Source organism: Takifugu flavidus, chromosome 3 (genome assembly GCF_003711565.1).
Source record: "Takifugu flavidus isolate HTHZ2018 chromosome 3, ASM371156v2, whole genome shotgun sequence".
NCBI classification, from domain to species: Eukaryota; Metazoa; Chordata; class Actinopteri; order Tetraodontiformes; family Tetraodontidae; genus Takifugu; species Takifugu flavidus.
In genome coordinates, this window is record NC_079522.1 from 6,068,056 (window position 1) to 6,095,448 (window position 27,393).

General features: G+C 42.7%; 1 protein-coding gene and 2 long non-coding RNA genes across 6 annotated transcripts; all 3 read left to right on the forward strand.

The window, feature by feature from the left end:
• Positions 1–1,284: 1,284 nt before the first annotated feature.
• On the forward strand, positions 1,285–27,189 carry si:cabz01007794.1 (mucin-19). Of its 4 annotated transcripts, XM_057028314.1 has the most exons (21): positions 1,288–1,441; positions 1,938–2,056; positions 3,438–3,462; positions 3,497–3,540; positions 3,621–3,809; positions 3,927–4,022; positions 4,472–4,604; positions 4,696–4,796; positions 15,617–15,627; positions 16,471–16,540; positions 16,621–16,809; positions 16,927–17,022; positions 17,477–17,609; positions 17,701–17,804; positions 25,171–25,184; positions 25,222–25,288; positions 25,366–25,554; positions 25,670–25,765; positions 26,215–26,347; positions 26,439–26,600; positions 26,685–27,189. In XM_057028314.1, the coding sequence occupies exons 1-21, from the start codon at positions 1,303–1,305 to the stop codon at positions 26,726–26,728; spliced, it is 2,154 nt and encodes a 717-aa protein (XP_056884294.1). In that variant the 5' UTR covers positions 1,288–1,302; the 3' UTR covers positions 26,729–27,189. The 4 variants fall into 4 exon arrangements, with proteins under 4 accessions (XP_056884295.1, XP_056884297.1, XP_056884298.1 ...); XM_057028315.1 differs by lacking the exons at positions 3,438–3,462; positions 3,497–3,540; positions 3,621–3,809; positions 3,927–4,022; positions 4,472–4,604 and adding exons at positions 2,170–2,358; positions 2,476–2,571; positions 3,042–3,173; positions 3,265–3,359 and having other exon boundaries at positions 1,285–1,441; positions 1,938–2,089; positions 4,778–4,796; XM_057028317.1 differs by lacking the exons at positions 3,438–3,462; positions 3,497–3,540; positions 3,621–3,809; ... (1 more) ...; positions 4,472–4,604; positions 15,617–15,627 and adding exons at positions 2,170–2,358; positions 2,476–2,571; positions 3,042–3,173; positions 3,265–3,359; positions 16,066–16,076 and having other exon boundaries at positions 1,285–1,441; positions 1,938–2,089; positions 4,778–4,796.
• On the forward strand, positions 14,408–15,233 carry LOC130523273 (uncharacterized). The gene is made up of 2 exons (XR_008949839.1): positions 14,408–14,689; positions 15,141–15,233. It is a non-coding gene; the product is annotated as an uncharacterized LOC130523273 (long non-coding RNA).
• LOC130523276 (uncharacterized) lies at positions 23,364–24,221 on the forward strand. Its single transcript, XR_008949850.1, has 2 exons — positions 23,364–23,675; positions 24,131–24,221. It is a non-coding gene; the product is annotated as an uncharacterized LOC130523276 (long non-coding RNA).
• Positions 27,190–27,393: the final 204 nt, after the last annotated feature.

Genomic DNA, 27,393 nt, shown 5'->3' on the forward strand with positions numbered 1-27,393 from the left:
AGATAACAAAACTGTTGATCATAACTCAAGATTGTTCAACCTACTGTACACCTAAGAGGCTGTGACAACAAAAGTGGTCATGGGTATCACGGTTATTTTAGAAACACATACGTACATGATTCATAAATACAGAACATTAGTCATGGTAGTAATGATGATGCAAAACACTGCAGGTCATCTCTTGTCAGGGAAACTTTTACAGTCAACTACTTGCTGCACTTTGATGACCTGGAATCACAAGTCCTGTGAAAAGATTGGATATGTCAAACCCGTAAAACAGCTCAGAAACTCTTCCCGTCATCGCATGTCTTTCATTGTATCCTTTTTACTTGAGCTACTTCCTACTGACTGCTACAGTCCTATGGTTTTAGGATATTGGGTATTTCTATTTTGGAATTTTTTGCTTTTACCCTTGAAAATTCTGTTGTGTTTAACGAGAGTGGTGGACATGTGAATGTTTGATACTTTAATCTAAGAAATGTTGAGATCCTGAGTTTAGGATTTACAAAAAGGATCTCCATGAATGACTTGTGACAATCATGAGATGCAAAAGGCCCTCAAAAAGCGCCTGCGACGATCCGAACGTTCTGTTATTATCCAGACGGTGGACTTGTCCATCTCTTTCTGCGTTCTGATTAGGGAGGCTCCATGTTCATGAGAACACAAAGGCCATATTGATGCAAAAGTACCTGCGCGGGCATTGACAAACCGGTTTCTGGCATTCACACCACAGACTCATGACTGGCTTCCGATTCCAACCCATTGTGCTAACATGTACTTTCTGCAATGTATGAAAAGACTTTTAAAAAACCGAAACAAAAAAACCAAAAAGTAAATAAAGCAAGGGAACTTGGCAAAGAAAAATGTGAAATAGGTTTTTTCCAAATATTGGATGAATAAAGAAATAAAGAACATTATTACTAGTATTTTATTGAGTCTACAAATGTGATTTTGACTTGTTAACTTAAATAATAATTCGACCCCTCAAGGTTTGTGTCCAAAGGAGGAAATTAACTATTTCAGGGTCATTATTGTCTCTCAACGGGCTAAAGGAGTTTCACTTTTGCTCTACAATGAAGAGGTTTTAGTTCAATTTCCAGTAAACTCAAGCCGGTCACATGATTTTAATTAAAAAAAAAAAAAAAACTCCGGTTAGACACCTTCAGGAATGGGCAGAGGCTTGTTGATTTAGTCATGGCCAAAATTCTTTTTGTTCTTTACGTCAAACGGGCTCTCAAGCTCCACCCTGGAAAACTGGAACTTTTTTGGAGATGCAACATTTCTCTGCCCCTCAGCTTAAATATGGTGCAGGAAGAGCTGTCACACAGTCACCTGAGGCTTTGCCAAGAGAAGCTGCTGGAACAAGACCTCCACCTGCGAACTACACCTGAGAATAAAACAAACCTTTTTATCGGTACCAAGGAAAGGAACTCCTGCACAGGTTGGAGAAATTTAACTTTAATTTCACTTTTGGAGGAAAATATCACAAATTTTGTTTCTAATTCCTTAATTGATCATTTTATACCATTTCAAACCAGTTATTATCACAGTCAATGAGAAATGAATGATTTTTATGCTCTTAAAATGTAAAAAAACCCAAAAGCTACAGTTTTAAAAAAATCTTCTTGAAACTTCTTTGTCAAATCTACAGGTCTTACTTCTTACACATATATGTCATCTTACATATAATTTTTGAGCAGGTGTTAGATGATGCTAATGATTTTAATTGTTTATTCAAATATATGTAGAACAATAGTTTTTAAAATGAAATATTTCACCTGGTTTCTTTGTGATGTGTGTGCTGCTTGAGTAATGTTATAGATTAGCTTGTGTTTACAGAGCATTAGTCTAATCTGTAGGCAAATATTTCACGTAAAAATAAGCACCAGGAGCGCATACAGTCGGTGTTGATTGACATAATGTCACATTCACTGTAGGCATGGACAGCAAACTGTACTTCACTGTCACCTTGGTGGTGCTAGCCTGGGTATCTGTAGCTACCACCCAGGCTGAAACCAACTCAACGGCTTCTACCAACATGACGACTGCTCCACCACTGACACCTAATAACACAGTGACACCGCTGGAGGTGGGTGGAGTCAATTGTCTCAAAATGTTAAAAGGACAACTATTATGTTTGACCTCTTACATTTTTCATCTCCTTTTCAGACAAATCTGAACAACTCAGGATGTGGAACCCAAAAACTGTGTGTTAATGAGCCAGCTAACTGCGACCCAGGCTCAGGATCGTGTAGCTTTTTCAGTGCCAGGCAGAAGAGTGGGCAAAACTTTGAGTTTGCACTGGCTGGAGAGACAGACGGCTACATTGCTGCAGTACTATCTTCCGACACAACACTGGTTAGCTTCCCTTCCTCACTCACGGATGAACATAATGCACAGTGTCACATTGATCTTGTGGTAGAGTGTGGCATCATCTGCATAAACTACTTTTGTGTAATCTTTTATATTTTACAGGGAGGCAACGACACCACCTATGTTTGTTTTAACAAAAATGGCAGCGTAAAGTTCACTGGAGCAAGCTTGAACAACAACCAACTGACTAAGCAAAACGTAGGAGACGTGCTTTTATCCTTTTAGTTTGATAAATCTCTTAGTGGCAAAGTAAGACGGACAGAATTTTGTGTCAAAAGTAGATATGGACAGTTCTGAATTTGCACGTTTTTGCTAAGAGCCACCCCACATCTGCACAAAATGGATGACAAAAGTCACATGATCGCCCTATGCACACAAATTAAGGATCACATACATCGCATGGTGGGTGGTGACATGTAAGAGAGCTGCTACTGCAGCAGGGACCCCTACGGGTGGAACTCTGCTATTGAAGTGACTTGCAGCAGATTTTATGTCTGAACTCTGTTGCCTATGCATAATGTGACTTTCAGGGGAAAGAAGCACACTATTGTCCCTCTTTATACTGATTATTACAACTTTTTTTCACTAGTAGTTATGACTCTTACTATTAATACCCACTATTAGTGATATTACAATACCCATGAGTAGCTTTTGTGTTTGTTCTCCAGGTAAGTGCAAACAATGTGAGAGGAAAAGTGAATGGCAGAAAAATCCAGTGTGTATTTGATGCCACGCTTCCCGCTTGTCTGCAAGAACCACGAGCAGGACCATTGGCGTCATTACTGGAACCTACAACAACAGTAAGTTTATATTTCCAACAAGAGACATTAGAACATGTGAATTTTCACAGATATTGGATTAACAACCATATTTTTCCAATTTAATTTTCAGGCGCAGGCACTTTCGGGGCCAGCAAACACCGTTATCAGAACCGAACCTGCTGTTGACCTGTCATCTCCCAACGCCAGCGTCCCGAACCTTGCGACTGCTAGTACCAACGCTTCTACCAACATGACGGCTGCTCCCAACACAACGGTTTCTACCACATGACGGCTGCTCCCAACACAACGGCTTCTACCAGTGTGACGGCTGCTCCCCACAATGGCTTCTACCAGTGTGACGACTGCTCCACCACTGACACCTAATAACACAGTGACACCGCTGGAGGTGGGTGGAGTCAATTGTCTCAAAATGTTAAAAGGACAACTATTATGTTTGACCTCTTACATTTTTCATCTCCTTTTCAGACAAATCTGAACAACTCAGGATGTGGAACCCAAAAACTGTGTGTTAATGAGCCAACTAACTGCGACCCAGGCTCAGGATCGTGTAGCTTTTTCAGTGCCAGGCAGAAGAGTGGGCAAAACTTTGAGTTTGCACTGGCTGGAGAGACAGACGGCTACATTGCTGCAGTACTATCTTCGGACCCAATACTGGTTAGCTTCCCTTCCTCACTCACGGATGAACATAATGCACAGTGTCACATTGATCTTGTGGTAGAGTGTGGCATCATCTGCATAAACTACTTTTGTGTACTCTTTTATATTTTACAGGGAGGCAGCGACACCACCTATGTTTGTTTTAACAACAATGGCAACGTAAAGTTCACTGGAGCAAGCTTGAACAACAACCAACTGACTAAGCAAAACGTAGGAGACGTGCTTTTATCCTTTTAGTTTGATAAATCTCTTAGTGGCAAAGTAAGATGTACAGAATTTTGTGTCAAAAGTAGATATGGACAGTTCTGAATTTGCACGTTTTTGCTAAGAGCCACGCCCACAATCTGCACAAAATAAATGACATAAAAGTCACATGATCGCCCTATTGTGGTGCGCTATGTCACAAATTAAGGATCAGCGCTACATGGAGCAGGGACCCCTACGGGTGGAACTCTGCTATTGAAGTGACTTGCAGCAGATTTTATGTCTGAACTCTGTTGCCTGTGCATAATGTGACTTTCGGGAAAGAAGCACACTATTGTCCCTCTTTATACTGATTATTACAACTTTTTTTCACTAGTAGTTATGACTCTTACTATTAATACCCACTATTAGTGATATTACAATACCCATGAGTAGCTTTTGTGTTTGTTCTCCAGGTAAATGCAAACAATGTGAGAGGAAGAGTGAATGGCAGAAAAATCCAGTGTGTATTTGATGCCACGCTTCCCGCCTTGTCTGCAAGAACCACGAGCAGGACCATTGGCGTCATTACTGGAACCTATGACAACAGTAAGTTTATATTTCCAACAAGAGACATTAGAACATGTGAATTTTCACAGATATTGGATTAACAACCATATTTTTCCAATTTAATTTTCAGGCACAGGCACTTTCGGGCAGCCAACCACCGTTATCAGAACCGATCCTGTTGACCTGTCATCTCCCGCCAACGTCCCGAACCTTGCGACTGCTAATACCACCGCTTCTCCTAATGCCACCACCAATGGCAACACCACCAACAATGCCGTGTTATTCCGGCAAACGCTGATTCAAGGTACACCAAAAGACATGATGTTTATGATGGTTCTTGTTTTTTGTTTTTTAAAAGTTTCTCATTTCGTGCTTTTTTCTTTCCAGCTCTGTTTATCTCCGCGGGTGTGATGGGTCTCGCCCTACTATGAGGTGCCTGAAAATCCGAGTTTGTTGCATCTCCACAGACATAAAACTCAGAAACAACTGATCTAATGTATCTGTTTTACTTTTGAAAGTCTTGAAGGGCAGGAAAATTTCCCTTTTATCAACTACCGGTCTACAGAAATTAAAACCACCAATTTAAAGTAACTCAAAGTGCAATTTCACCAGCAGGTGTCGCCCCTTCCAAATAAAATGAAGGACAGCAGAAAGTTTACGTGATGCTTTTCTGACAAATCTACAGATTGTCTCACTCATGATGAAGCCAGTGAATGGCAGATATGTGTGTTAATAATGTTATTTTGTGAAATATTACAAATATTCTATTTAGCCTGAACTTGTTGATATTCAATGAATTCACAGTGAAACTTTTGAAGGTTTTGTTCGCTGTTTATTGTAACTGTTATCTTCGTATTGCATATTTTTGAAATAAATGTTTTCGATCTACTGTGTTGTTGCAGTCCAAAGATGCAGAAAATTGTCAAGACTTATTCATATAATTGTAAATAAGATGCTTGCATGTCGCTGTATTTTGCCAAAAGCTCTGACAGAACTGCAAAGAAAAAAAAGATGTACAGTATAGCCAATAGTTAGGCGAAGAGCAACTTGGTTCTGGGTCCAATACTTCTATCTTTATTTTATCCTATCTTTAATGCTGTCAAAGCCTAGTTAAACATACTTTGGCAGATTCAGGAACCTAACAATAAATTTATCTCAACATCAAAGTGAAACATTTTCAGCTAGCCATTATGGATGGCAAAAAAATGACACAAATTGAACTTTTATAGAAACTTATACAAAAATGAGGCTGGTAGAATTGTAACTAGACTTTGCCTTTGCACACATTCTACAAACTGTCAGTGTTTTACTTTGAAAGGGAAACAATGAGCAATATCGGTTTGCAAAGTGTATGTTAAAAGAAGTTTATTCAGAGGGACAATTTCTTCATGTTTTTAAACCCCGGCTAACAATCTGGACATTACCTTCAATGCAAATATCCACACAGATTTACATTCGCTCCTGTATAGCGTGAGATGATGGTCAAACTGATGCACATCCCATTTGAATTTTACTTCTCAACTCATTTTACTAATCGTGCTCATTCTTCCTTGAGTCCCAAGTCATGGGTGAGAGACTTAACGTCTGGATACTCAGCGGTGAGCATTTATTTTTGTAAATATTTTGGTTTTGTCTTTTTTTCTAATAGTCTTATTTGTGAAATTTCACTCTTTTAAGATCTGAAATGTATATTATAATTAATAATAATAACTTAATAAATTAATACTGATGCAACAATTGTTTTTTCTTGTTTGTTTAATATATTTGCCCACTTAGGCATTTTCTTCTTTCTGTTACCAGGAGTGCTGGCAGGTAATTTCTTCTCTATTCTTCTGGAAAATTCTTAACCTTTTCAGTCTAATTACACATTTCTGTATGTCAATAAGGACATGTTGTCCGAAATGTGGCGCTGAAAAGTCCTGCTGTCCAGTCATCTGAGAAGGATGCTGCTGCTGCTGGCAGGGCAGTTGACGGAAACAGGGATCCAGCTGAGAGGTCGACTTGTACCCTCACCCAATCTGAATCAGGACCCTGGTGGAGGGTAGATCTGCAGGATGAGTACAAAATCGGCGCCGTCGCCATAACAAGTGTTGATGACAAGAAAACCAACCTGGACGGTGTTGAAATCTGGATCGGAATTTCAGAAAGGCTCAACGACATCAATAATATCAGGTGAAGCGCCATTCGAGTCTTTGTGAAATGTCGGGCGGACATGTTGTTCTCACCTTCTTTACTCCCTCAAACAGGTGCACGGTCATCTCCCGTTTCCCAAAAAAGCGCAAACAAGCAGTACAAACATCATATCTCACATTTCAGCATGTTTACTGGGTGTTCAGGTGAAAAATGTGCTATACATTCAAATCCCAGTACAGAAGTGACCACTTTCAGCAACGATCTGTAAATGTTGACACTGTTTGCACCTTGTTGGAGCAGAGGTTTGATTTTTACCTCCTCCAGTAAACAATAGGGAATAGTTTTATTCACAAACGATGTGTGAACATAACGCTGCCAGCCGGAGGACGCCAGCATGTTAACATATTGTGATGACCGTGAGCGGACATCCTCTCAGTTTCAGAGCAGCCATTGCAGCCTTGCATGGTTGGCTCACCCTTTTGTTACACCAGAGAATTAATAGTCTGCTGACTAATATTGATCGTTGCCAGCCTGCCTTGAATGCGCAGCACTGTGTCAATAATGGATCATGTGCAGGAGGCTTCTGAATCTTTGCTTTTCATTTCCTAAAGTTGATGAAATTGATTTCATTTGAACTTTATTAATACAGCTTAAGTTACAGACAAGTTTGTCTCTAAGTGCTTCACAGAAACCCAGAGCCTGGGGTGGGGGGTACTCCTGCTAAACATCGGGCTATATCCAAACTATAGTGGGTCTCATTACCTGCATAGAAGAGGATCTGTGCTCAGGCAGAGAACAACCGCCATTTCAAGACAGGGAATACTAAAGGAGTGGTTGAGGACATTAGGAGAAAGAGGCACACCCCTCCCTCGTTGCCTTCAGCAGCGCAGTAGTGGAGATGGTTCGGAACTTCAATAAGCTCGGACTCTTGAAAAACCTGACGGGACATCACGGAGAAGTACGGCAGCTGAGACCTGTTCAGGCTCCTTGCCTCAGGCAGGAGCTGCAGCACATTTTCAGTCCTGAGACTGAAAACCTCGCCAGGGGCAGTTAAGCTTGTGAGGTCTGACTCTCAATGCACCTGCACAACGCTGGCATTTACACATTGCTATGTGCTGTAACAATGCCTTTTTTTGTCTCTCATTGACAGTTTTAGGATGGTTTAGCTAATTTAAAGGTATTTATATCTGAGATGGCCTCCAGCCATGAAGCTGAAGTGATCGCTACTGTAGTCAGGTGTCACCAAGGCAGTGCTGAGAGGTCCGGCCCAACAAGGTGGAAGACAAAGTCTACTGTCTGAAGCTACCAGAGGTTCATTAGCAACTTTAAAAAGTGTCGTTTGTCGATAAAGATCATCTCTGAATTCTGACTGAAACATTCCTGACTGTCACCACTGCCTTCTCAAGAATTTAAGAGTGAATGGAATCTACAACAATTATCTATCTAAGTAGCTACTGTCTCTCACTTTAGTGAAGGAATGTGGCAGGTTTAGTTTATATATATGCTATGGTATATAGCTAATCTCTACATGTATCTATCTAAATTGATAAGACATAAACATTTCTATATCTAGATCTATCTATCTATCTATCTATCTATCTATCTATCTATCTATCTATCTATCTATCTATCTATCTATCTATCTATCTATCTATCTATCTATCTATCTATCTATCTTCATCGGCGTTGCAGTCTCGGAAGACCATAGATTTCTTGTGCCTGGGAGTTAGGTTTTAACACAGCGTCTTCTGTGGCTGAGAAGGCCAATGCGTGAGGGGCAGACACGGCCGCAGATGTCGCAAGTGTGGGCCACACCCAAGGATGGAAACGGTGAGGAGGAGACCTGTTGTTGCTTTCTCTTTATCCTCTTTGTTTCGTGGTGTTTTCATAATTGAGCAGCCCAGTGTGGAGTGCCTTCTGCCACTTGAGGCGGTCCTGGGCAGTGACTTCCCAGATGTCAAGGCTGATGTTGAAGCTCTTGAGGTCTTGCTTGCAGACGTCCTTATAGCGTAACTGGGGGCGTCCTTTCTGTCTCTTACCAGACGACAGTTCGGCAAACAGGATGTCCTTTGGAATATGACCATCATCCATCTGGCAGACATGGTCCAGCCAACGTAGACATCTTTGCCTCAGTAGGGAGTACATGCTTGGAAGCTGTGCTCTCTCTAAGATTGCCGTGTGGGTGACCATGTCTTTCCAGGTGACGCCCAGTATACGCCTAAGGCAGCGAAGGTAAAAACTGTTTAGCCTCCGTTCTTGGTGGGAATATAGGGTCCAGGTTTCACTACCATAGAGGAGTGTACTAATGACACAGGCTCTGTACACCTGCACCTTTGTATGTGTCGTGAGCTTTCCATTGTCCCATACCCTCTCTGTCAGCTTCCTGAAAGTTGAGGCAGCTTTTCCAATGCGTCTACTGAGCTCAACATCAAGGGACAGATTATCAGTGATGGTGGACCCGAGGTAGGTGAAGGTGTTTACGGCTTCCAATGTGCAGTTGTTGATAGTGATGGACGGAGGATTTTCAGTGCCCTGTCCCATCATCTTGGTTTTGTTCGGGCTGATGACCAGGCTAAAGTCCTGGCAGGCTTGGGAGAAATGGTCCATGAGGGTTTGCAGGTGCTCTTGGGAGTGTGCTACCACTGCTGCATCGTCGGCAAACAGCATGTCCCTGATGACGAGCGGCCTGACCTTTGTTTTGGCTTTCAGACGGGCAAGGGTGAAAAGGTTGCCATCTGTCCTTGTGTGAAGGTAGACTCCCTCAGTAGCTGTACCGAAAGCTTGGCGCAGAAGCAGGGAAAAGAATGTCCCGAACAGGGTGGGCGCCAGCACGCATCCCTGCTTGACACCGCAGCAGATTTTGAAGGGGTCCGAAGTGGATCCATCAAACTGGATGGTGCCATGCATGTCGGTGTGAAATGACTGTAGGATGCGGAGAAGTTGAGGGAGGCAGCCTATCCTTTCGAGCAGCTGGAAGAGACCGCTCCTACTCACAAGGTCGAAGGCTTTTGTAAGGCCATGTAGAGTGGCTTTCTCTGCACTTCTCCTGCAGCTGTCTCAAACAGAAGATCATATTGGTGGGGGACCTTCCTACTCTGAACCAAGCCTGTGATTCTGGGTAGATCTTCTCAGCGAGAACCTGGAGTCTATTCAGCACAACTCTGGCAAAGAGTTTGCCGGTAGTGCTGAGAAGAGAGATGCCTCGGTAGTTGTTACAGTCGCTCCTGTCTCCCTTGTTCTTATACAGGGTAATGATGGTGGAGTCCCTCATGTCATGTGGGACAGCGCCTTCACGCCAGCACTGGCAGAGGAGCTTGTGCAGTTTGTCGAGAAGAGCAGGCTTACCACACTTGAGGACTTCAGCTGTGATGCCATCGCTGCCTGGTGCTTTACCGCAGGTTAGGCTGTCTATAGCTTTGCTTAGCTCCTCCATTGTTGGTTCCATGTCAAGCTCTTCCATTACAGGTTGTCGCTCAACATGGCAGAAGGCTGCATCTGAGACAGTATTGTCGCTGGCATAGAGCACTAAGCGGTCGAGTTGTTTAGAGCGGTCTGTGATGGTTTCACCTAAGGCAGATTTTAGTGGGGCAATTTTGTGATGTGTTGGTCCAAGCGCCTTTTTAATGCCGTCGTACATGCCTTTGGTGTTACCAGAGTCAGCAGCTGATTGAATTTTGCTGCAAAGCTGTAGCCAGTAGCTGTTGGTGCAGCGTCGTGAGGTTTGCTGAGTATCTTCCTTGATGATCTGAGGGCATGCAGGGTCTTATCGTTTGGCGTGCATTTGTAGTTGGTGAGGGCAATACGTTTTTGTTCCAGGATCGGAGTCAATACAGATGCATTGGCTTCGAACCAGTCATTGGACCTTCGCAGCAAAGACCGTCAGGGCCGATCTGTGGATGGTGTCCCGTAAGCCGTCCCAGTACTGCTGGGCAGAGCAGCACTGGGGTAGACGGGGGAAGGATTCCTCAAGGGCACTGAGGAAGGCAGCAGCTTTAGTTGGGTCAGCTGCTTTGCTGCTGTCCACGCGAGGGGGTCCTTTTGGTCTGGCTCTGTGGAAATTTTTTACCTGCAGTTTGATTTTACAGCAGACTAAAGAGTGATCTGCGTCGCAGTCTGCACTGTGAAAGCTGCGTGTTTGGAGGACATTTCGGAGGTCAGAGTGCCGTGTTATGATCAGATCCAACAGTGGCCAGACCGTGGATGCCTCCAGGAGACTTTGTGATGGGGTTTAGACTGAAAATATGAGTTGGTGATGCACAGGTTGTGATATGAGCACAGCTCAAGGAGACGCTGCCCGTTTTCATTCATTCTGCCAATGCCATGGGAACCTAGGCAGGTAGGCCAAGCGTCGTGGTCAGCACCAACTCTTGCATTAAAGTCTCCAAGCAGGTAATGATCTTGATTGGGGATGTTTTTTACTGTCACCTCCAGCTCGTCATAGAATTTGTCCTTCACTTCTTGGGGGGCGCTTAATGTTGGCGCGTACACACTCACCAGGAGGACACCCTGGTGGTGTTCAGGCAGAGGGTTAAGATTCTCTCTGATCCACCAGTGGGTGGTATTAATGCTCCCAGTAACATGTTCTTGACTGCAAAGCCAACCCCATATTCCCTGGTTTCACCAGGGGGCTTCCCTTGCCAGAAGAAGGTGTAGTCCCTTTCTCTCAGTGAACCTGAAGAGAGGAGTCGGGTTTCCTGAAGGGTACAGATGCAGTCTTGTGGGCATCTTCTATGGCAAGCAGGTTGTCAGTTTGTCCGGGCGTCATGGTCCTGACATTCCAGCAACGTAACCCTGGTGAGGGGGGATTACGGGTGCTACACCTTGCCCAAGGGTGACCCGGAACTATGTAAGGCAGGGGCGTTCAGCTCCCTGAGGCACATAAGGGCCAACATACCCATATCTATCTATCTATCTATCTATCTATCTATCTATCTATCTATCTATCTATCTATCTATCTATCTATCTATCTATCTATCTGTATACACATATTTATCTATCTGATCTATCTGTATACACATATTTATATAAAGACACATATCTATATAGCTATATAAATATGTGGATAGATAGATCAATAGATAGATAGAAATATATGTTTTGATATACGTTATATTTGTACATTATTCTGTGAATAATTCTGATTTGTGTCTTATCAATTGTTTTTGTTTCCTCATCACTGTGTCTATCAAAATATGTTATAAAAATATTGCAAAAGTATTCAGACCCGTCACTATGACCCTTAATTTTAGCTCTTCCATTTTCCTTGAGATGTTTCCACACCTTGATTTGGGGGCATCTGGGACATCAGATCACTGGACATGATTTGGAAAGACAAACTCACACACACACACACACACACACACACACACACACACACACACACACACACACCTGTCTACCTGATAATAGCTATGCAAGTTTGGATCAATAAGGACTCTTAGCAGGTGGCTGCGTGACCAAACTAAGGAAGATGGGGAAAGGGTCTTGGTAAAAGATGGGACAGGCTGAAGCCACTTCCCATTAAACGAAACATGAAAACATGTTCATGTCAGGCAGTGTTGAAAAGTGTTTATCATCTGCCAACCAGTATCCTCATGGTGAAGTAACATGTTGTGGGGGTGTTTTAAGGGGCTGGGACAGGCAGACTGCTCAAGGTTGAAGGACAGGGGAATGGAGCAATGTGCACTTCATGAATCAACCAGAGCAAACTCCCGAGGGATTACCGTCCAAACAGACCCTAAACACACAGCGGAGAAAACTAGGGACAATACTGTGGATGTCCTTGAATTACCCAGGCAGCTCCTTGACTTGCCCCCAATCAAACATTTCTGGAAGGACCTGAAAATGGCTGCAGACCAACAATCCTCACCCAGTGAATTTAGGTGAGCAAAGCTTGTGGTGCAATTCCCAAAAACAATCAAATGTGGAAAAAGAGAAGGGCTCTAAACTGTTTCTAACTGCAATCTCTATCTATATCAGTCTTCTAACTTAATTAAAAGATCAGGAGTTCTTTTTAACGCTGTTGTTTTGAAGCCCAAAGTAGCATTGAGAGGGAACAGCTACTAGCTAACCATTCTATTGCAGCAGTTATGTCCACAGATATACCAAGAACTGCTTATTCCTGAAAAATGCACAGCATTTTCACCATAGGTTGATACCCTGTGCTGTGCTATCGCTAGGATCTAGGCTGTTAGCTGGTTGGATTGTTGGGTTCTCTGACGGCGGCCTGGCAAAAAGCTATGGAAGAAAGCTCAACTACACATTAAACCTACTAACAGAACACTGTGGATGGGGCATAGTTATAATGATACTGAGCCACAAAATGTGGGGAATATGCAAATTTATTTCCCCCATTGTTAGCACGATGTACACACAGTATGAAAAGTATCATTGTTTGACGTAAGAGGGATTTTTTTAAAACTAAAAACTTCCATTAAGAACAGGGCAAAAGCCAAACACAAACTGTCACGGAAAATTGATTGATTCTCTTGTACAGGAAGGAGGAAGAAGTTGGGAGCAGCACCTTCAGCAGCAACCCAGATAAAAAGTTACTTTGTCCAACAAAACTGTTGATCATAACTCAGATTGTTCAACCTACTGTACACCTAAGAGGCTGTGACAACAAAAGTGGTCATGGGTATCACGGTTATTTTAGAAACACATACGTACATGATTCATAAAGACAGAACATTAGTCATGGTAGTAATGATGATGCAAAACACTGCAGGTCATCTCTTGTCAGGGAAACTTTTACAGTCAACTACATGCTGCACTTTGATGACCTGGAATCACAAGTCCTGTGAAAAGATTGGATATGTCAAACCCGTAAAACAGCTCAGAAACTTTTCCCGTCATCGCATGTCTTTCCTTGTATCCTTTTTACTTGAGCTATTTCCTACTGACTGCTACAGTCATATAGTTTTAGGATATTGGGTATTTCTATTTTGGGATTTTTTGCTTTTACCCTTGAAAATTCTGTTGTGTTTAACGAGAGTGGTGGACATGTGAATGTTTGATATTTTAATCTAAGAAATGTTGAGATCCTGAGTTTGGGATTTACAAAAAGGAGCTCCATGAATGACTTGTGACAATCATGAGATGCAAAAGGCCCTCAAAAAGCGCCTGCGACGATCCGAACGTTCTGTTATTATCCAGACGGTGGACTTGTCCATCTCTTTCTGCGTTCTGATTAGGGAGGCTCCATGTTCATGAGAACACAAAGGCCATATTGATGCAAACATAAGTACGTGCGCGGGCATTGACAAACCAGTTTCTGGCATTCACACCACAGACTCATGACTGGCTTCCAATTCCAACCCATTGTGCTAACATGTACTTTCTGCAATGTATGAAAAGACTTAAAAAAAAACAAAAAAATACCTCGAAAAAGTAAATAAAGCAAGGGAACTTGGCAAAGAAAAATGTGAAATAGGTTTTTCCAAATATTGGATGAATAAAGAAATAAAGAACATTATTACTAGTATTTTATTGAGTCTACAAATGTGATTTTGACTTGTTAACTTAAATAATAATTCGACCTCTCAAGGTTTGTGTCCAAAGGAGGAAATTAACTATTTCAGGGTCATTATTGTCTCTCAACGGGCTAAAGGAGTTTCACTTTTGCTCTACAATGAAGAGGTTTTAGTTCAATTTCCAGTAAACTCAAGCATGATTTTAATTTTTAAAAAAAAAAACTCCGGTTAGACACCTTCAGGAATGGGCAGAGGCTTGTTGAATTAGTCATGGCCAAAATTCTTTTTGTTCTTGACGTCAAACGGGCTCTCAAGCTCCACCCTGGGAAACTGGAAAGTTTTTGGAGATGCAACATTTCTCTGCCCCTCAGCTTAAATAGTGGTGCAGGAAGAGCTGTCACACAGTCACCTGAGGCTTTGCCAAGAGAAGCTGCTGGAACAAGACCTCCACCTGCGAACTACACCTGAGAATAAATCAAACCTTTTTATCGCTACCAAGGAAAGGAACTCCTGCACAGGTTGGAGAAATTTAACTTTAATTTCACTTTTGGAGGAAAATATCACAAATTTTGTTTCTAATTCCTTAATTGATCATTTTATACCATTTCAAACCAGTTATTATCACAGTCAATGAGAAATGAATGATTTTTATGCTCTTAAAATGTAAAAAAAACCAAAAAGCTACAATTTAAAAAAAATTCTTCTTGAAACTTCTTTGTCAAATCTACAGGTCTTACTTGTTATACATATATGTCATCTGACATTTTTGAGCAGGTGTTAGATGATGCTAATGATTTTAATTGTTTATTCAAATATATGTAGAACAATAGTTCAGTTTTTAAAATGAAATATTTCACCTGGTTTCTTTGTGTAGTCTAATGTGTAGGCAAATATTTCACGTAAAAAAGCACCAGGAGCGCATACAGTCGGTGTTGATTGACATAACGTCAAATGTCACATTAATTGTAGGCATGGACAGCAAACTGTACTTCACTGTCACCTTGGTGGTGCTAGCCTGGGTATCTGCAGCTACCACCCAGGCTCAAACCACAACGGCTTCTACCAGTGTGACGGCTACTCCCAGCACAACGGCTTCTACCGACACAATGGCTACAGCCACCACAACGGCTTCTACCGACACAACGCTACAGCCACCACAACGCTTCTACCGACACACGGCTACAGCCCCACACGGCTTCTACCGACACAACGGCTACAGCCACCACAACGGCTTCTACCGACACAACGGCTACAGCACCACAACGGCTTCTACCGACACAACGGCTACAGCCACCACAACGGCTGATCCCAGCACAATGACTTCTACCAGTGTGACGGCTACTCCCAGCACAACGGCTTCTACCAGTGTGACGGCTACTCCCAGCACAATTACTTCTACCAGTGTGACGGCTGCTCCCAGCACAATGACTTCTACCAGTGTGACGGCTGCTCCCAGCACAACGGCTTCTACCGACACAATGGCTACAGCCACCACAACGGCTTCTACCGACACAACGGCTACAGCCACCACAACGGCTTCTACCGACACAACGGCTACAGCCACCACAACGGCTTCTACCGACACAACGGCTACAGCCACCACAACGGCTTCTACCGACACAACGGCTACAGCCACCACAACGGCTTCTACCGACACAACGGCTACAGCCACCACAACGGCTTCTACCGACACAACGGCTACAGCCACCACAACGGCTTCTACCGACACAACGGCTACAGCCACCACAACGGCTTCTACCGACACAACGGCTACAGCCCCACAACGGCTGATCCCAGCACAATGACTTCTACCAGTGTGACGGCTACTCCCAGCACAACGGCTTCTACCAGTGTGACGGCTACTCCCAGCACAATTACTTCTACCAGTGTGACGGCTGCTCCCAGCACAATGACTTCTACCAGTGTGACGACTGCTCCCAGCACAACGGCTTCTACCGACACAACGGCTACAGCACCACACCGGCTTCTACCGACACAACGGCTACAGCCACCACAACGGCTTCTACCGACACAACGGCTACAGCCACCACAACCTTCTCTACCGACACAACGGCTACAGCCACCACAACGGCTTCTACCGACACAACGGCTACAGCCACCACAACGGCTTCTACCGACACAATGGCTACAGCCACCACAACGGCTTCTAACACCACAATGGCTACAGCCAACACAACGGCTTCTACCAACACAATGGCTACAGCCAACACAACGGCTTCTACCAGTGTGACGGCTGCTCCCAACACAACGGCTTCTACCAGTGTGACGGCTGCTCCCACACAACGGCTTCTACCAGTGTGACGGCTGCTCCACCACTGACACCTAATAACACAGTGACACCGCTGGAGGTGGGTGGAGTCAATTGTCTCAAAATGTTAAAAGGACAACTATTATGTTTGACCTCTTACATTTTTCATCTCCTTTTCAGACAAATCTGAACAACTCAGGATGTGGAACCCAAAACCTGTGTGTTAATGAGCCAGCTAACTGCGACCCAGGCTCAGGATCGTGTAACTTTTTCAGTGCCAGGCAGAAGAGTGGGCAAAACTTTGGGTTTGCACTGGCTGGAGAGACAGACGGCTACATTGCCGCTGTACTATCTTCAGACACAACACTGGTTAGCTTCCCTTCCTCACTCACGGATGAACATAATGCACAGTGTCACATTGATCTTGTGGTAGAGTGTGGCATCATCTGCATAAACTTCTTTTGTGTACTCTTTTATATTTTACAGGGAGGCAGCGACACCACCTATGTTTGTTTTAACAACAATGGCAACGTAGAGTTCACTGGAGCAAGCTTGAACAACAACCAACTGACTAGGCAAAACGTAGGAGACGTGCTTTTATCCTTTTAGTTTGATAAATCTCTTAGTGGCAAAGTAAGACGTACAGAATTTTGTGTCAAAAGTAGATACGGACAGTTCTGAATTTGCACATTTTTGCCACGCCCAAGAGCCACGCCCACACTCTGCACAAAATGGATGACATAAAAGTCACATGATCGCCCTCTGATGGTGCGCTATGTCAAATTAAGGATCAGCGCTACATGGAGCAGGGACCCCTACGGGTGGAACTCTGCTATTGAAGTGACTTGCAGCAGATTTTATGTCTGAACTCTGTTGCCTGTGCATAATGTGACTTTTGGGGAAAGAAGCACACTATTGCCCCTCTTTATACTGATTATTACAACTTTTTTTCACTAGTAGTTATGACTCTTACTATTAATACCCACTATTAGTGATATTACAATACCCATGAGTAGCTTTTGTGTTTGTTCTCCAGGTAAATGCAAACAATGTGAGAGGAAGAGTGAATGGCAGAAAAATCCAGTGTGTATTTGATGCCACGCTTCCCGCCTTGTCTGCAAGAACCACGAGCAGGACCATTGGCGTCATTACTGGAACCTACAACAACAGTAAGTTTATATTTCCAACAAGAGACATTAGAACATGTGAATTTTCACAGATATTGGATTAACAACCATATTTTTCCAATTTAATTTTCAGGCGCAGGCACTTTCGGGGCAGCAAACACCGTTATCAGAACCGATCCTGTTGACCTGTCATCTCCCAACGCCACCGTCCAGAACCTTGCGACTGCTAGTACCACCGCTTCTCCTAATGCCACCACCAACAATGCCATGTTATTCCGGCAAACGCTGATTCAAGGTACACCAAAAGACATGATGTTTATGATGGTTCTTGTTTTTTGTTTTTTTAAAGTTTCTCATTTCGTGCTTTTTTTCTTTCCAGCTCTATTTATCTCCGCGGGTGTGATGGGTCTCGCCGTACTATGAGGTGCCTGAAAATCCGAGTTTGTTGCATCTCCACAGACATAAAACTCAGAAACAACTGATCTAATGTATCTGTTCTACTTTTGAAAGTCTTGAAGGGCAGGAAAATGTTTCCCTTTTATCAATACTACCGGTCTACAGAAATTAAAACCACCAATTTAAAGTAACTCAAAGTGCAATTTCACCAGCAGGTGTCGCCCCTTCCAAATAAAATGAAGGACAGCAGAAAGTTTACATGACGCTTTTCTGACAAATCTACAGATTGTCTCACTCATGATGAAGCCAGTGAATGGCAGATATGTGTGTTAATAATGTTATTTTGTGAAATATTACAAATATTCTATTTAGCCTGAACTTGTTGATATTCAATGAATTCACAGTGAAACTTTTGAAGGTTTTGCTCGCTGTTTATTGTAACTGTTATCTTCGTATTGCATATTTTTGAAATAAATGTTTTCGATCTACTGTGTTGTTGTAGTCCAAAGATGCAGAAAATTGTCAAGACTTATTCATATAATTGTAAAGAAGATGCTTGCATGTCGCTGTATTTTGCCAAAAGCTCTGACAGAACTGCAAAGAAAAAAAAGATGTATATAGCCAATAGTTAGGCGAAGAGCAACTTGGTTCTGGGTCCAATACTTCTATCTTTATTTTATCCTATCTTTAATGCTGTCAAAGCCTAGTTAAACATACTTTGGCAGATTCAGGAACCTAACAATAAATTTATCTCAACATCAAAGTGAAACATTTTCAGCTAGCCATTATGGATGGCAAAAAATGACACAAACTGAACTTTTATAGAAACTTATACAAAAATGAGGCTGGTAGAATTGTAACTAGACTTTGCCTTTGCACACATTCTACAAACTGTCAGTGTTTTACTTTGAAAGGGAAACAATGAGCAATATCGGTTTGCAAAGTGTATGTTAAAAGAAGTTTATTCAGAGGGACAATTTCTTCATGTTTTTAAACCCCGGCTAACAATCTGGACATTACCTTCAATGCAAATATCCACACAGATTTACATTCGCTCCTGTATAGCGTGAGATGATGGTCAAACTGATGCACATCCCATTTGAATTTTACTTCTCAACTCATTTTACTAATCGTGCTCATTCTTCCTTGAGTCCCAAGTCATGGGTGAGAGACTTAACGTCTGGATACTCAGCGGTGAGCATTTATTTTTGTAAATATTTTGGTTTTGTCTTTTTTTCTAATAGTCTTATTTGTGAAATTTCACTCTTTTAAGATCTGAAATGTATATTATAATCGTTAATACTAATGCAACAATTGCTTTTTCTTTTTTGTTTACTATGTTTGCCCACTTAGGCATTTTCTCTTTCTGTTACCAGGAGTGCTGGCAGGTAATTTCTTCTCTATTCTTCTGGAAAATCCTTAACCTTTTCAGTCTAATTACACATTTCTGTATGTCAATAAGGACATGTTGTCCGAAATGTGGCGCTGAAAAGTCCTGCTGTCCAGTCATCTGAGAAGGATGCAGCTGCTGCTGGCAGGGCAGTTGACGGAAACAGGGATCCAGCTGAGAGGTCGACTTGTACCCTCACCCAATCTGAATCAGGACCCTGGTGGAGGGTAGATCTGCAGGATGAGTACAAAATCGGCGCCGTCGCCATAACAAGTGTTGATGACAAGAAAACCAACCTGGACGGTGTTGAAATCTGGATCGGAATTTCAGAAAGGCTCAACGACATCAATAATATCAGGTGAAGCGCCATTCGAGTCTTTGTGAAATGTCGGGCGGACATGTTGTTCTCACCTTCTTTACTCCCTCAAACAGGTGCACGGTCATCTCCCGTTTCCCAAAAAAGCGCAAACAAGCAGTACAAACATCATATCTCACATTTCAGCATGTTTACTGGGTGTTCAGGTGAAAAATGTGCTATACATTCAAATCCCAGTACAGAAGTGACCACTTTCAGCAACGATCTGCAAATGTTGACACTGTTTGCACCTTGTTGGAGCACAGGTTTGATTTTTACCTCCTCCAGTAAACAATAGGGAATAGTTTTATTCACAAACGATGTGTGAATATAACGCTGCCAGCCGGAGGATGCCAGCATGTTAACATATTGTGATGACCGTGAGCGGACATCCTCTCAGTTTCAGAACAGCCATTGCAGCCTTGCATGGTTGGCTCACCCTTTTGTTACACCAGAGAATTAATAATCTGCTGACTAATATTGATCATTGCCAGCCTGCCTTGAATGCGCAGCACTGTGTCAATAATGGATCATGTGCAGGAGGCTTCTGAATCTTTGCTTTTCATTTCCTAAAGTTGATGAAATTGATTTCATTTGAACTTTATTAATACAGCTTAAGTTACAGACAAGTTTGTCTCTAAGTGCTTCACAGAAACCCAGAGCCTGGGGGGGCGTACTCCTGCTAAACATCGGGCTATATCCAAACTATAGTGGGTCTCATTACCTGCATAGAAGAGGATCTGTGCTCAGGCAGAGAACAACCGCCATTTCAAGACAGGGAATACTAAAGGAGTGGTTGAGGACATTAGGAGAAAGAGGCACACCCCTCCCTCGTTGCCTTCAGCAGCGCAGTAGTGGAGATGGTTCGGAACTTCAATTAGCTCGGACTCTTGAAAAACCTGACGGGACATCACGGAGAAGTACGGCAGCTGAGACCTGTTCAGGCTCCTTGCCTCAGGCAGGAGGCTGCAGCACATTTTCAATCCTGAGACTGAAATCCTCGCCAGGGGCAGTTAAGCTTGTGAGGTCTGACTCTCAATGCACCTGCACAACGCTGGCATTTACACATTATTTTACGATGGTTTAGCTAATTTAAAGGTATTTATATCTGAGATGGCCTCCAGCCATGAAGCTGAAGTGATCGCTACTGTAGCCAGGTGTCACCAAGGCAGTGCTGAGAGGTCCGGCCCAACAAGGTGGAAGACAAAGTCTACTGTCTGAAGCTACCAGAGGTTCATTAGCAACTTTAAAAAGTGCCGTTTGTCTATAAAGATCATCTCTGAATTCTGACTGAAACGTTCCTGACTGTCACCACTGCCTTCTCAAGAATTTAAGAGTGAATGGAATCTACAATTATCTATGTAAATAGCTACTGTCTCTCACTTTAGTGAAGGAATGTGGCAGGTTTAGTTTATATATATCAATTATATATATCAATTATATACATATGTCTCTATGGTATATAGCTAATCTCTACATGTATATATCTAAATTGATAAGACATAAACATTTCTATATCTATATATATATTAGTTTGCGTGACCAAACTAAGGAAGATGGGGAAAGGGTCTTGGAAAAAGATGGGACAGGCTGAAGCCACTTCCCATTAAACGAAACATGAAAACATGTTCATGTCAGGCAGTGTTGAAAAGTGTTTATCATCTGCCAACCAGCATCCTCATGGTGAAGTAACATGTTGTAGGGGAGTTTTAAGGGGCTGGGACAGGCAGACTGCTCAAGGTTGAAGGACAGGGGAATGGAGCAATGTGCACTTCATGAATCAACCAGAGCAAACACCCGAGGGATTACCGTCCAAACAGACCCTAAACACACAGCGGAGAAAACTAGGGACAATACTGTGACTGTCCTTGAATTACCCAGGCAGCTCCTTGACTTGCCCCCAATCAAACATTTCTGGAAGGACCTGAAAATGGCTGCAGACCAACAATCCTCACCCAGTGAATTTAGGTGAGCAAAGCTTTGTGGTGCAGTTCCCAAAAACAATCAAATGTGGAAAAAGAGTCTTCTAACTTCTAACTTTGTTCTTTTTAACGCTGTTGTTCTGAAGCCCAAAGTAGCATTGAGAGGGAACAGCTACTAGCTAACCATTCTATTGCAGTAGTTATGTCCACAGATATACCAAGAACTGCTTATTCCTGAAAAATGCACAGCATTTTCACCATAGGTTGATACCCTGTGCTGTGCTATCGTTAGGATCTAGGCTGTTAGCTGGTTGGATTGTTGGGTTCTCTGACGGCGGCCTGGCAAAAAGCTATGGAAGAAAGCTCAACTACACATTAAACCTACTAACAGAACACTGTGGATGGGGCATAGTTATGATGATACGGAGCCACAAAATGTGGGGAATATGCAAATATATTTCCCCCATTGTTAGCATGATGTACACACAGTATGAAAAGTATCATTGTTTGACGTAAGAGGGATTCTTTTAAAACTAAAAACTTCTGTTAAGAACAGGGCAAAAGCCAAACACAAACTGTCACGGAAAATTGATTGATTCTCTTGTACAGGAAGGAGGAAGAAGTTGGGAGCAGCACCTCCAGCAGCAACCCAGATAAAAAGTTACTTTGTCCAACAAAACTGTTGATCATAACTCAGATTGTTCAACCTACTGTACACCTAAGAGGCTGTGACAACAAAAGTGGTCATGGGTATCACGGTTATTTTAGAAACGTACATGATTCATAAAGACAGAACATTAGTCATGGTAGTAATGATGATGCAAAACACTGCAGGTCATCTCTTGTCAGGGAAACTTTTACAGTCAACTACATGCTGCACTTTGATGACCTGGAATAACAAGTCCTGTGAAAACATTGGATATGTCAAACCCGTAAAACAGCTCAGAAAGTTTTAGGTTTTAGTTAGTAGTTTTAGGATATTGGGTATTTCTATTTTGGGATTTTTTGCTTTTACCCTTGAAAATTCTGTTGTGTTTAACGAGAGTGGTGGACATGTGAATGTTTGATACTTTAATCTAAGAAATGTTGAGATCCTGAGTTTAGGATTTACAAAAAGGATCTCCGTGAATGACTTGTGACAATCATGAGATGCAAAAGGCCCTCAAAAAGCGCCTGCGACGATCCGAACGTTCTGTTATTATCCAGACGGTGGACTTGTCCATCTCTTTCTGCGTTCTGATTAGGGAGGCTCCATGTTCATGAGAACACAAAGGCCATATTGATGCAAACATAAGTACCTGCGCGGGCATTGACAAACCAGTTTCTGGCATTCACACCACAGACTCATGACTGGCTTCCGATTCCAACCCATTGTGCTAACATGTACTTTCTGCAATGTATGAAAAGACTTTAAAAAAAAACAAAAAAACCCCGAAAAAGTAAATAAAGCAAGGGAACTTGGCAAAGAAAAATGTGAAATAGGTTTTTCCTAATATTGGATGGATAAAGAAATAAAGAACATTATTACTAGTATTTTATTGAGTCTACAAATGTGATTTTGACTTGTTAACTTAAATAATAATTCGACCTCTCAAGGTTTGTGTCCAAAGGAGGAAATTAACTACTTCAGGGTCATTATTGTCTCTCAACGGGCTTAAGGAGTTTCACTTTTGCTCTACAATGAAGAGGTTTTAGTTCAATTTCCAGTAAACTCAAAACTCACATGATTTTAATTAAAAAAAAAAAAAACTCCGGTTAGACACCTTCAGGAATGGGCAGAGGCTTGTTGAATTAGTCATGGCCAAAATTCTTTTTGTTCTTTACGTCAAACGGGCTCTCAAGCCCCACCCTGGGAAACTGGAAAGTTTTTGGAAATGCAACATTTCTCTGCCCCTCAGCTTAAATAGTGGTGCAGGAAGAGCTGTCACACAGTCACCTGAGGCTTTGCCAAGAGAAGCTGCTGGAACAAGACCTCCACCTGCGAACTACACCTGAGAATAAAACAAACCTTTTTATCGCTACCAAGGAAAGGAACTCCTGCACAGGTTGGAGAAATTTAACTTAATTTCACTTTTGGAGGAAAATATCACAAATTTTGTTTCTAATTCCTTAATTGATCATTTTATACCATTTCAAACCAGTTATTATTACAGTCAACGAGAAATGAATGATTTTTATGCTCTTAAAATGTAAAAAAACCCAAAAGCTACAGTTTTAAAAAAATCTTCTTGAAACTTCTTTGTCAAATCTACAGGTCTTACTTCTTACACATATATGTCATCTTACATATAATTTTTGAGCAGGTGTTAGATGATGCTAATGATTTTAATTGTTTATTCAAATATATGTAGAACAATAGTTCAGTTTTTAAAATGAAATATTTCACCTGGTTTCTTTGTGTAGTCTAATGTGTAGGCAAATATTTCACGTAAAAATAAGCACCAGGAGCGCATACAGTCGGTGTTGATTGACATAACGTCAAATGTCACATTAATTGTAGGCATGGACAGCAAACTGTACTTCACTGTCACCTTGGTGGTGCTAGCCTGGGTATCTGTAGCTACCACCCAGGACACCACAACGGCTTCTACCAGTGTGACGGCTGCTCCCAGCACAACGGCTTCTACCAGTGAGACGGCTGCTCCCAGCACAACGGCTTCTACCAGTGAGACGGCTGCTCCCAGCACAACGGCTTCTACCAGTGTGACGGCTGCTCCCAGCACAACGGCTTCTACCAGTGTGACGGCGGCTGCTCCCAGCACAACGGCTTCTACCAGTGAGACGTGCGGCTCTCACACATACGGCTTCTACCAGTGTGACGGCTGCTCCCAGCACAACGGCTTCTACCAGTGTGACGGCTGCTCCCAGCACAACACTTCTACCAGTGTGACGGCTGCTCCCAGCACAACGACTTCTACCAGTGTGACGGCTGCTCCCAGCACAACGACTTCTACCAGTGTGACGGCTGCTCCCAGCACAACGGCTTCTACCAGTGTAACGGCTGCTCCCAGTACAATGACTTCTACCATTAAGACGGCTGCTCCCAGCACAACGGCTTCTACCAGTGTTACGGCTGCTCCCAGCACAACGGTTTCTACCAGTGTGACGGCTGCTCCCAGCACAACGGTTTCTACCAGTGTGACGGCTGCTCCCAGCATAACGGCTTCTACCAGTTGAACGGCTGCTCCCAGCACAACGGCTTCTACCAGTGTGACGGCTGCTCCCAGCACAACGGCTTCTACCAGTGTGACGGCTGCTCCCAGCACAACGGCTTCTACCAGTGTGACGGCTGCTCCCAGCACAACGGCTTCTACCAGTGTGACGGCTGCTCCCAGCATAACGGCTTCTACCAGTGTGACGGCTGCTCCCAGCACAACGGCTTCTACCAGTGTGACGGCTGCTCCCAGCATAACGGCTTCTACCAGTGTGACGGCTGCTCCCAGCATAACGGCTTCTACCAGTGTGACGGCTGCTCCCAGCACAACGGCTTCTACCAGTGTGACGGCTGCTCCCAGCACAACGGCTTCTACCAGTGTGACGGCTGCTCCCAGCACAACGGCTTCTACCAGTGTGACGGCTGCTCCCAGCACAAACGGCTTCTACCAGTGTGACGGCTGCTCCACCACTGACACCTAATAACACAGTGACACCGCTGGAGGTGGGTGGAGTCAATTGTCTCAAAATGTTAAAACAACTATTATGTTTGACCTCTTACATTTTTCATCTCCTTTTCAGACAAATCTGAACAACTCAGGATGTGGAACCCAAAACCTGTGTGTTAATGAGCCAGCTAACTGCGACCCAGGCTCAGGATCGTGTAACTTTTTCAGTGCCAGACGGAAGAGTGGGCAAAACTTTGGGTTTGCACTGGCTGGAGAGACAGACGGCTACATTGCTGCAGTACTATCTTCGGACACAACACTGGTTAGCTTCCCTTCCTCACTCACGGATGAACATAATGCACAGTGTCACATTGATCTTGTGGTAGAGTGTGGCATCATCTGCATAAACTACTTTTGTGTACTCTTATATTTTACAGGGAGGCAGCGACACCACCTATGTTTGTTTTAACAACAATGGCAACGTAGAGTTCACTGGAGCAAGCTTGAACAACAACCAACTGACTAAGCAAAACGTAGGAGACGTGCTTTTATCCTTTTAGTTTGATAAATCTCTTAGTGGCAAAGTAAGACGGACAGAATTTTGTGTCAAAAGTAGATATGGACAGTTCTGAATTTGCACGTTTTTGCTAAGAGCCACGCCCACAATCTGCACAAAATGGATGACATAAAAGTCACATGATCGCCCTATGGTGGTGCGCTATGTCACAAATTAAGGATCAGCGCTACATGGAGCAGGGACCCCTACGGGTGGAACTCTGCTATTGAAGTGACTTGCAGCAGATTTTATGTCTGAACTCTGTTGCCTGTGCATAATGTGACTTTCGGGGAAAGAAGCACACTATTGCCCCTCTTATACTGATTATTACAACTTTTTTTCACTAGTAGTTATGACTCTTACTATTAATACCCACTATTAGTGATATTACAATACCCATGAGTAGCTTTTGTGTTTGTTCTCCAGGTAAGTGCAAACAATGTGAGAGGAAAAGTGAATGGCACAAAAATCCAGTGTGTATTTGATGCCACGCTTCCCGCCTTGTCTGCAAGAACCACGAGCAGGACCATTGGCGTCATTACGGGAACCTATGACAACAGTAAGTTTATATTTCCAACAAGAGACATTAGAACATGTGAATTTTCACAGATATTGGATTAACGACCATATTTTTCCAATTTAATTTTCAGGCGCAGGCACTTTCGGGGCAGCAAACACCGTTATCAGAACCAATGCTGTTGACCTGTCATCTCCCACCGCCACCGTCCAGAACCTTGCGACTGTTAGTACCACCGCTTCTCCTAATGCCACCACCAACAATGCCATGTTATTCCGGCAAACGCTGATTCAAGGTACACCAAAAGACATGATGTTTATGATGGTTCTTGTTTTTTGTTTTTTAAAAGTTTCTCATTTCGTGCTTTTTTTCTTTCCAGCTCTATTTATCTCCGCGGGTGTGATGGGTCTCGCCGTACTATGAGGTGCCTGAAAATCCAAGTTTGTTGCATCTCCACAGACATAAAACTCAGAAACAACTGATCTAATGTATCTGTTCTACTTTTGAAACTCTTGAAGGGCATGAAAATGTTTCCCTTTTATCAATACTACCCGTCTACAGAAATTAAAACCACCAATTTAAAGTAACTCAAAGTGCAATTTCACCAGCAGGTGTCGCCCCTTCCAAATAAAATGAAGGACAGCAGAAAGTTTACATGACGCTTTTCTGACAAATCTACAGATTGTCTCACTCATGATGAAGCCAGTGAATGGCAGATATGTGTGTTAATAATGTTATTTTGTGAAATATTACAAATATTCTATTTAGCCTGAACTTGTTGATATTCAATGAATTCACAGTGAAACTTTTGAAGGTTTTGCTTGCTGTTTATTGTAACTGTTATCTTCGTATTGCATATTTTTGAAATAAATGTTTTCGATCTACTGTGTTGTTGTAGTCCAAAGATGCAGAAAATTGTCAAGACTTATTCATATTATTGTAAATAAGATGCTTGCATGTCGCTGTATTTTGCCAAAAGCTCTGACAAAACTGAAAAGAAAAAAAAGATGTATAGCCAATAGTTAGGCGAAGAGCAACTTGGTTCTGGGTCCAATACTTCTATTTTTATTTTATCCTATCTTTAATGC

Bases quoted from the DNA above. Each gene is read 5' to 3' on its own strand.
- si:cabz01007794.1 (XM_057028314.1), top strand. From the start codon at position 1,303: ATGGTGCAGGAAGAGCTGTCACACAGTCACCTGAGGCTTTGCCAAGAG. The intron at 16,810-16,926 runs GTTAGCTTCCCT...TATATTTTACAG, and splicing joins TATCTTCAGACACAACACTG to GGAGGCAGCGACACCACCTA. The intron at 25,555-25,669 runs GTTAGCTTCCCT...TATATTTTACAG, and splicing joins TATCTTCGGACACAACACTG to GGAGGCAGCGACACCACCTA.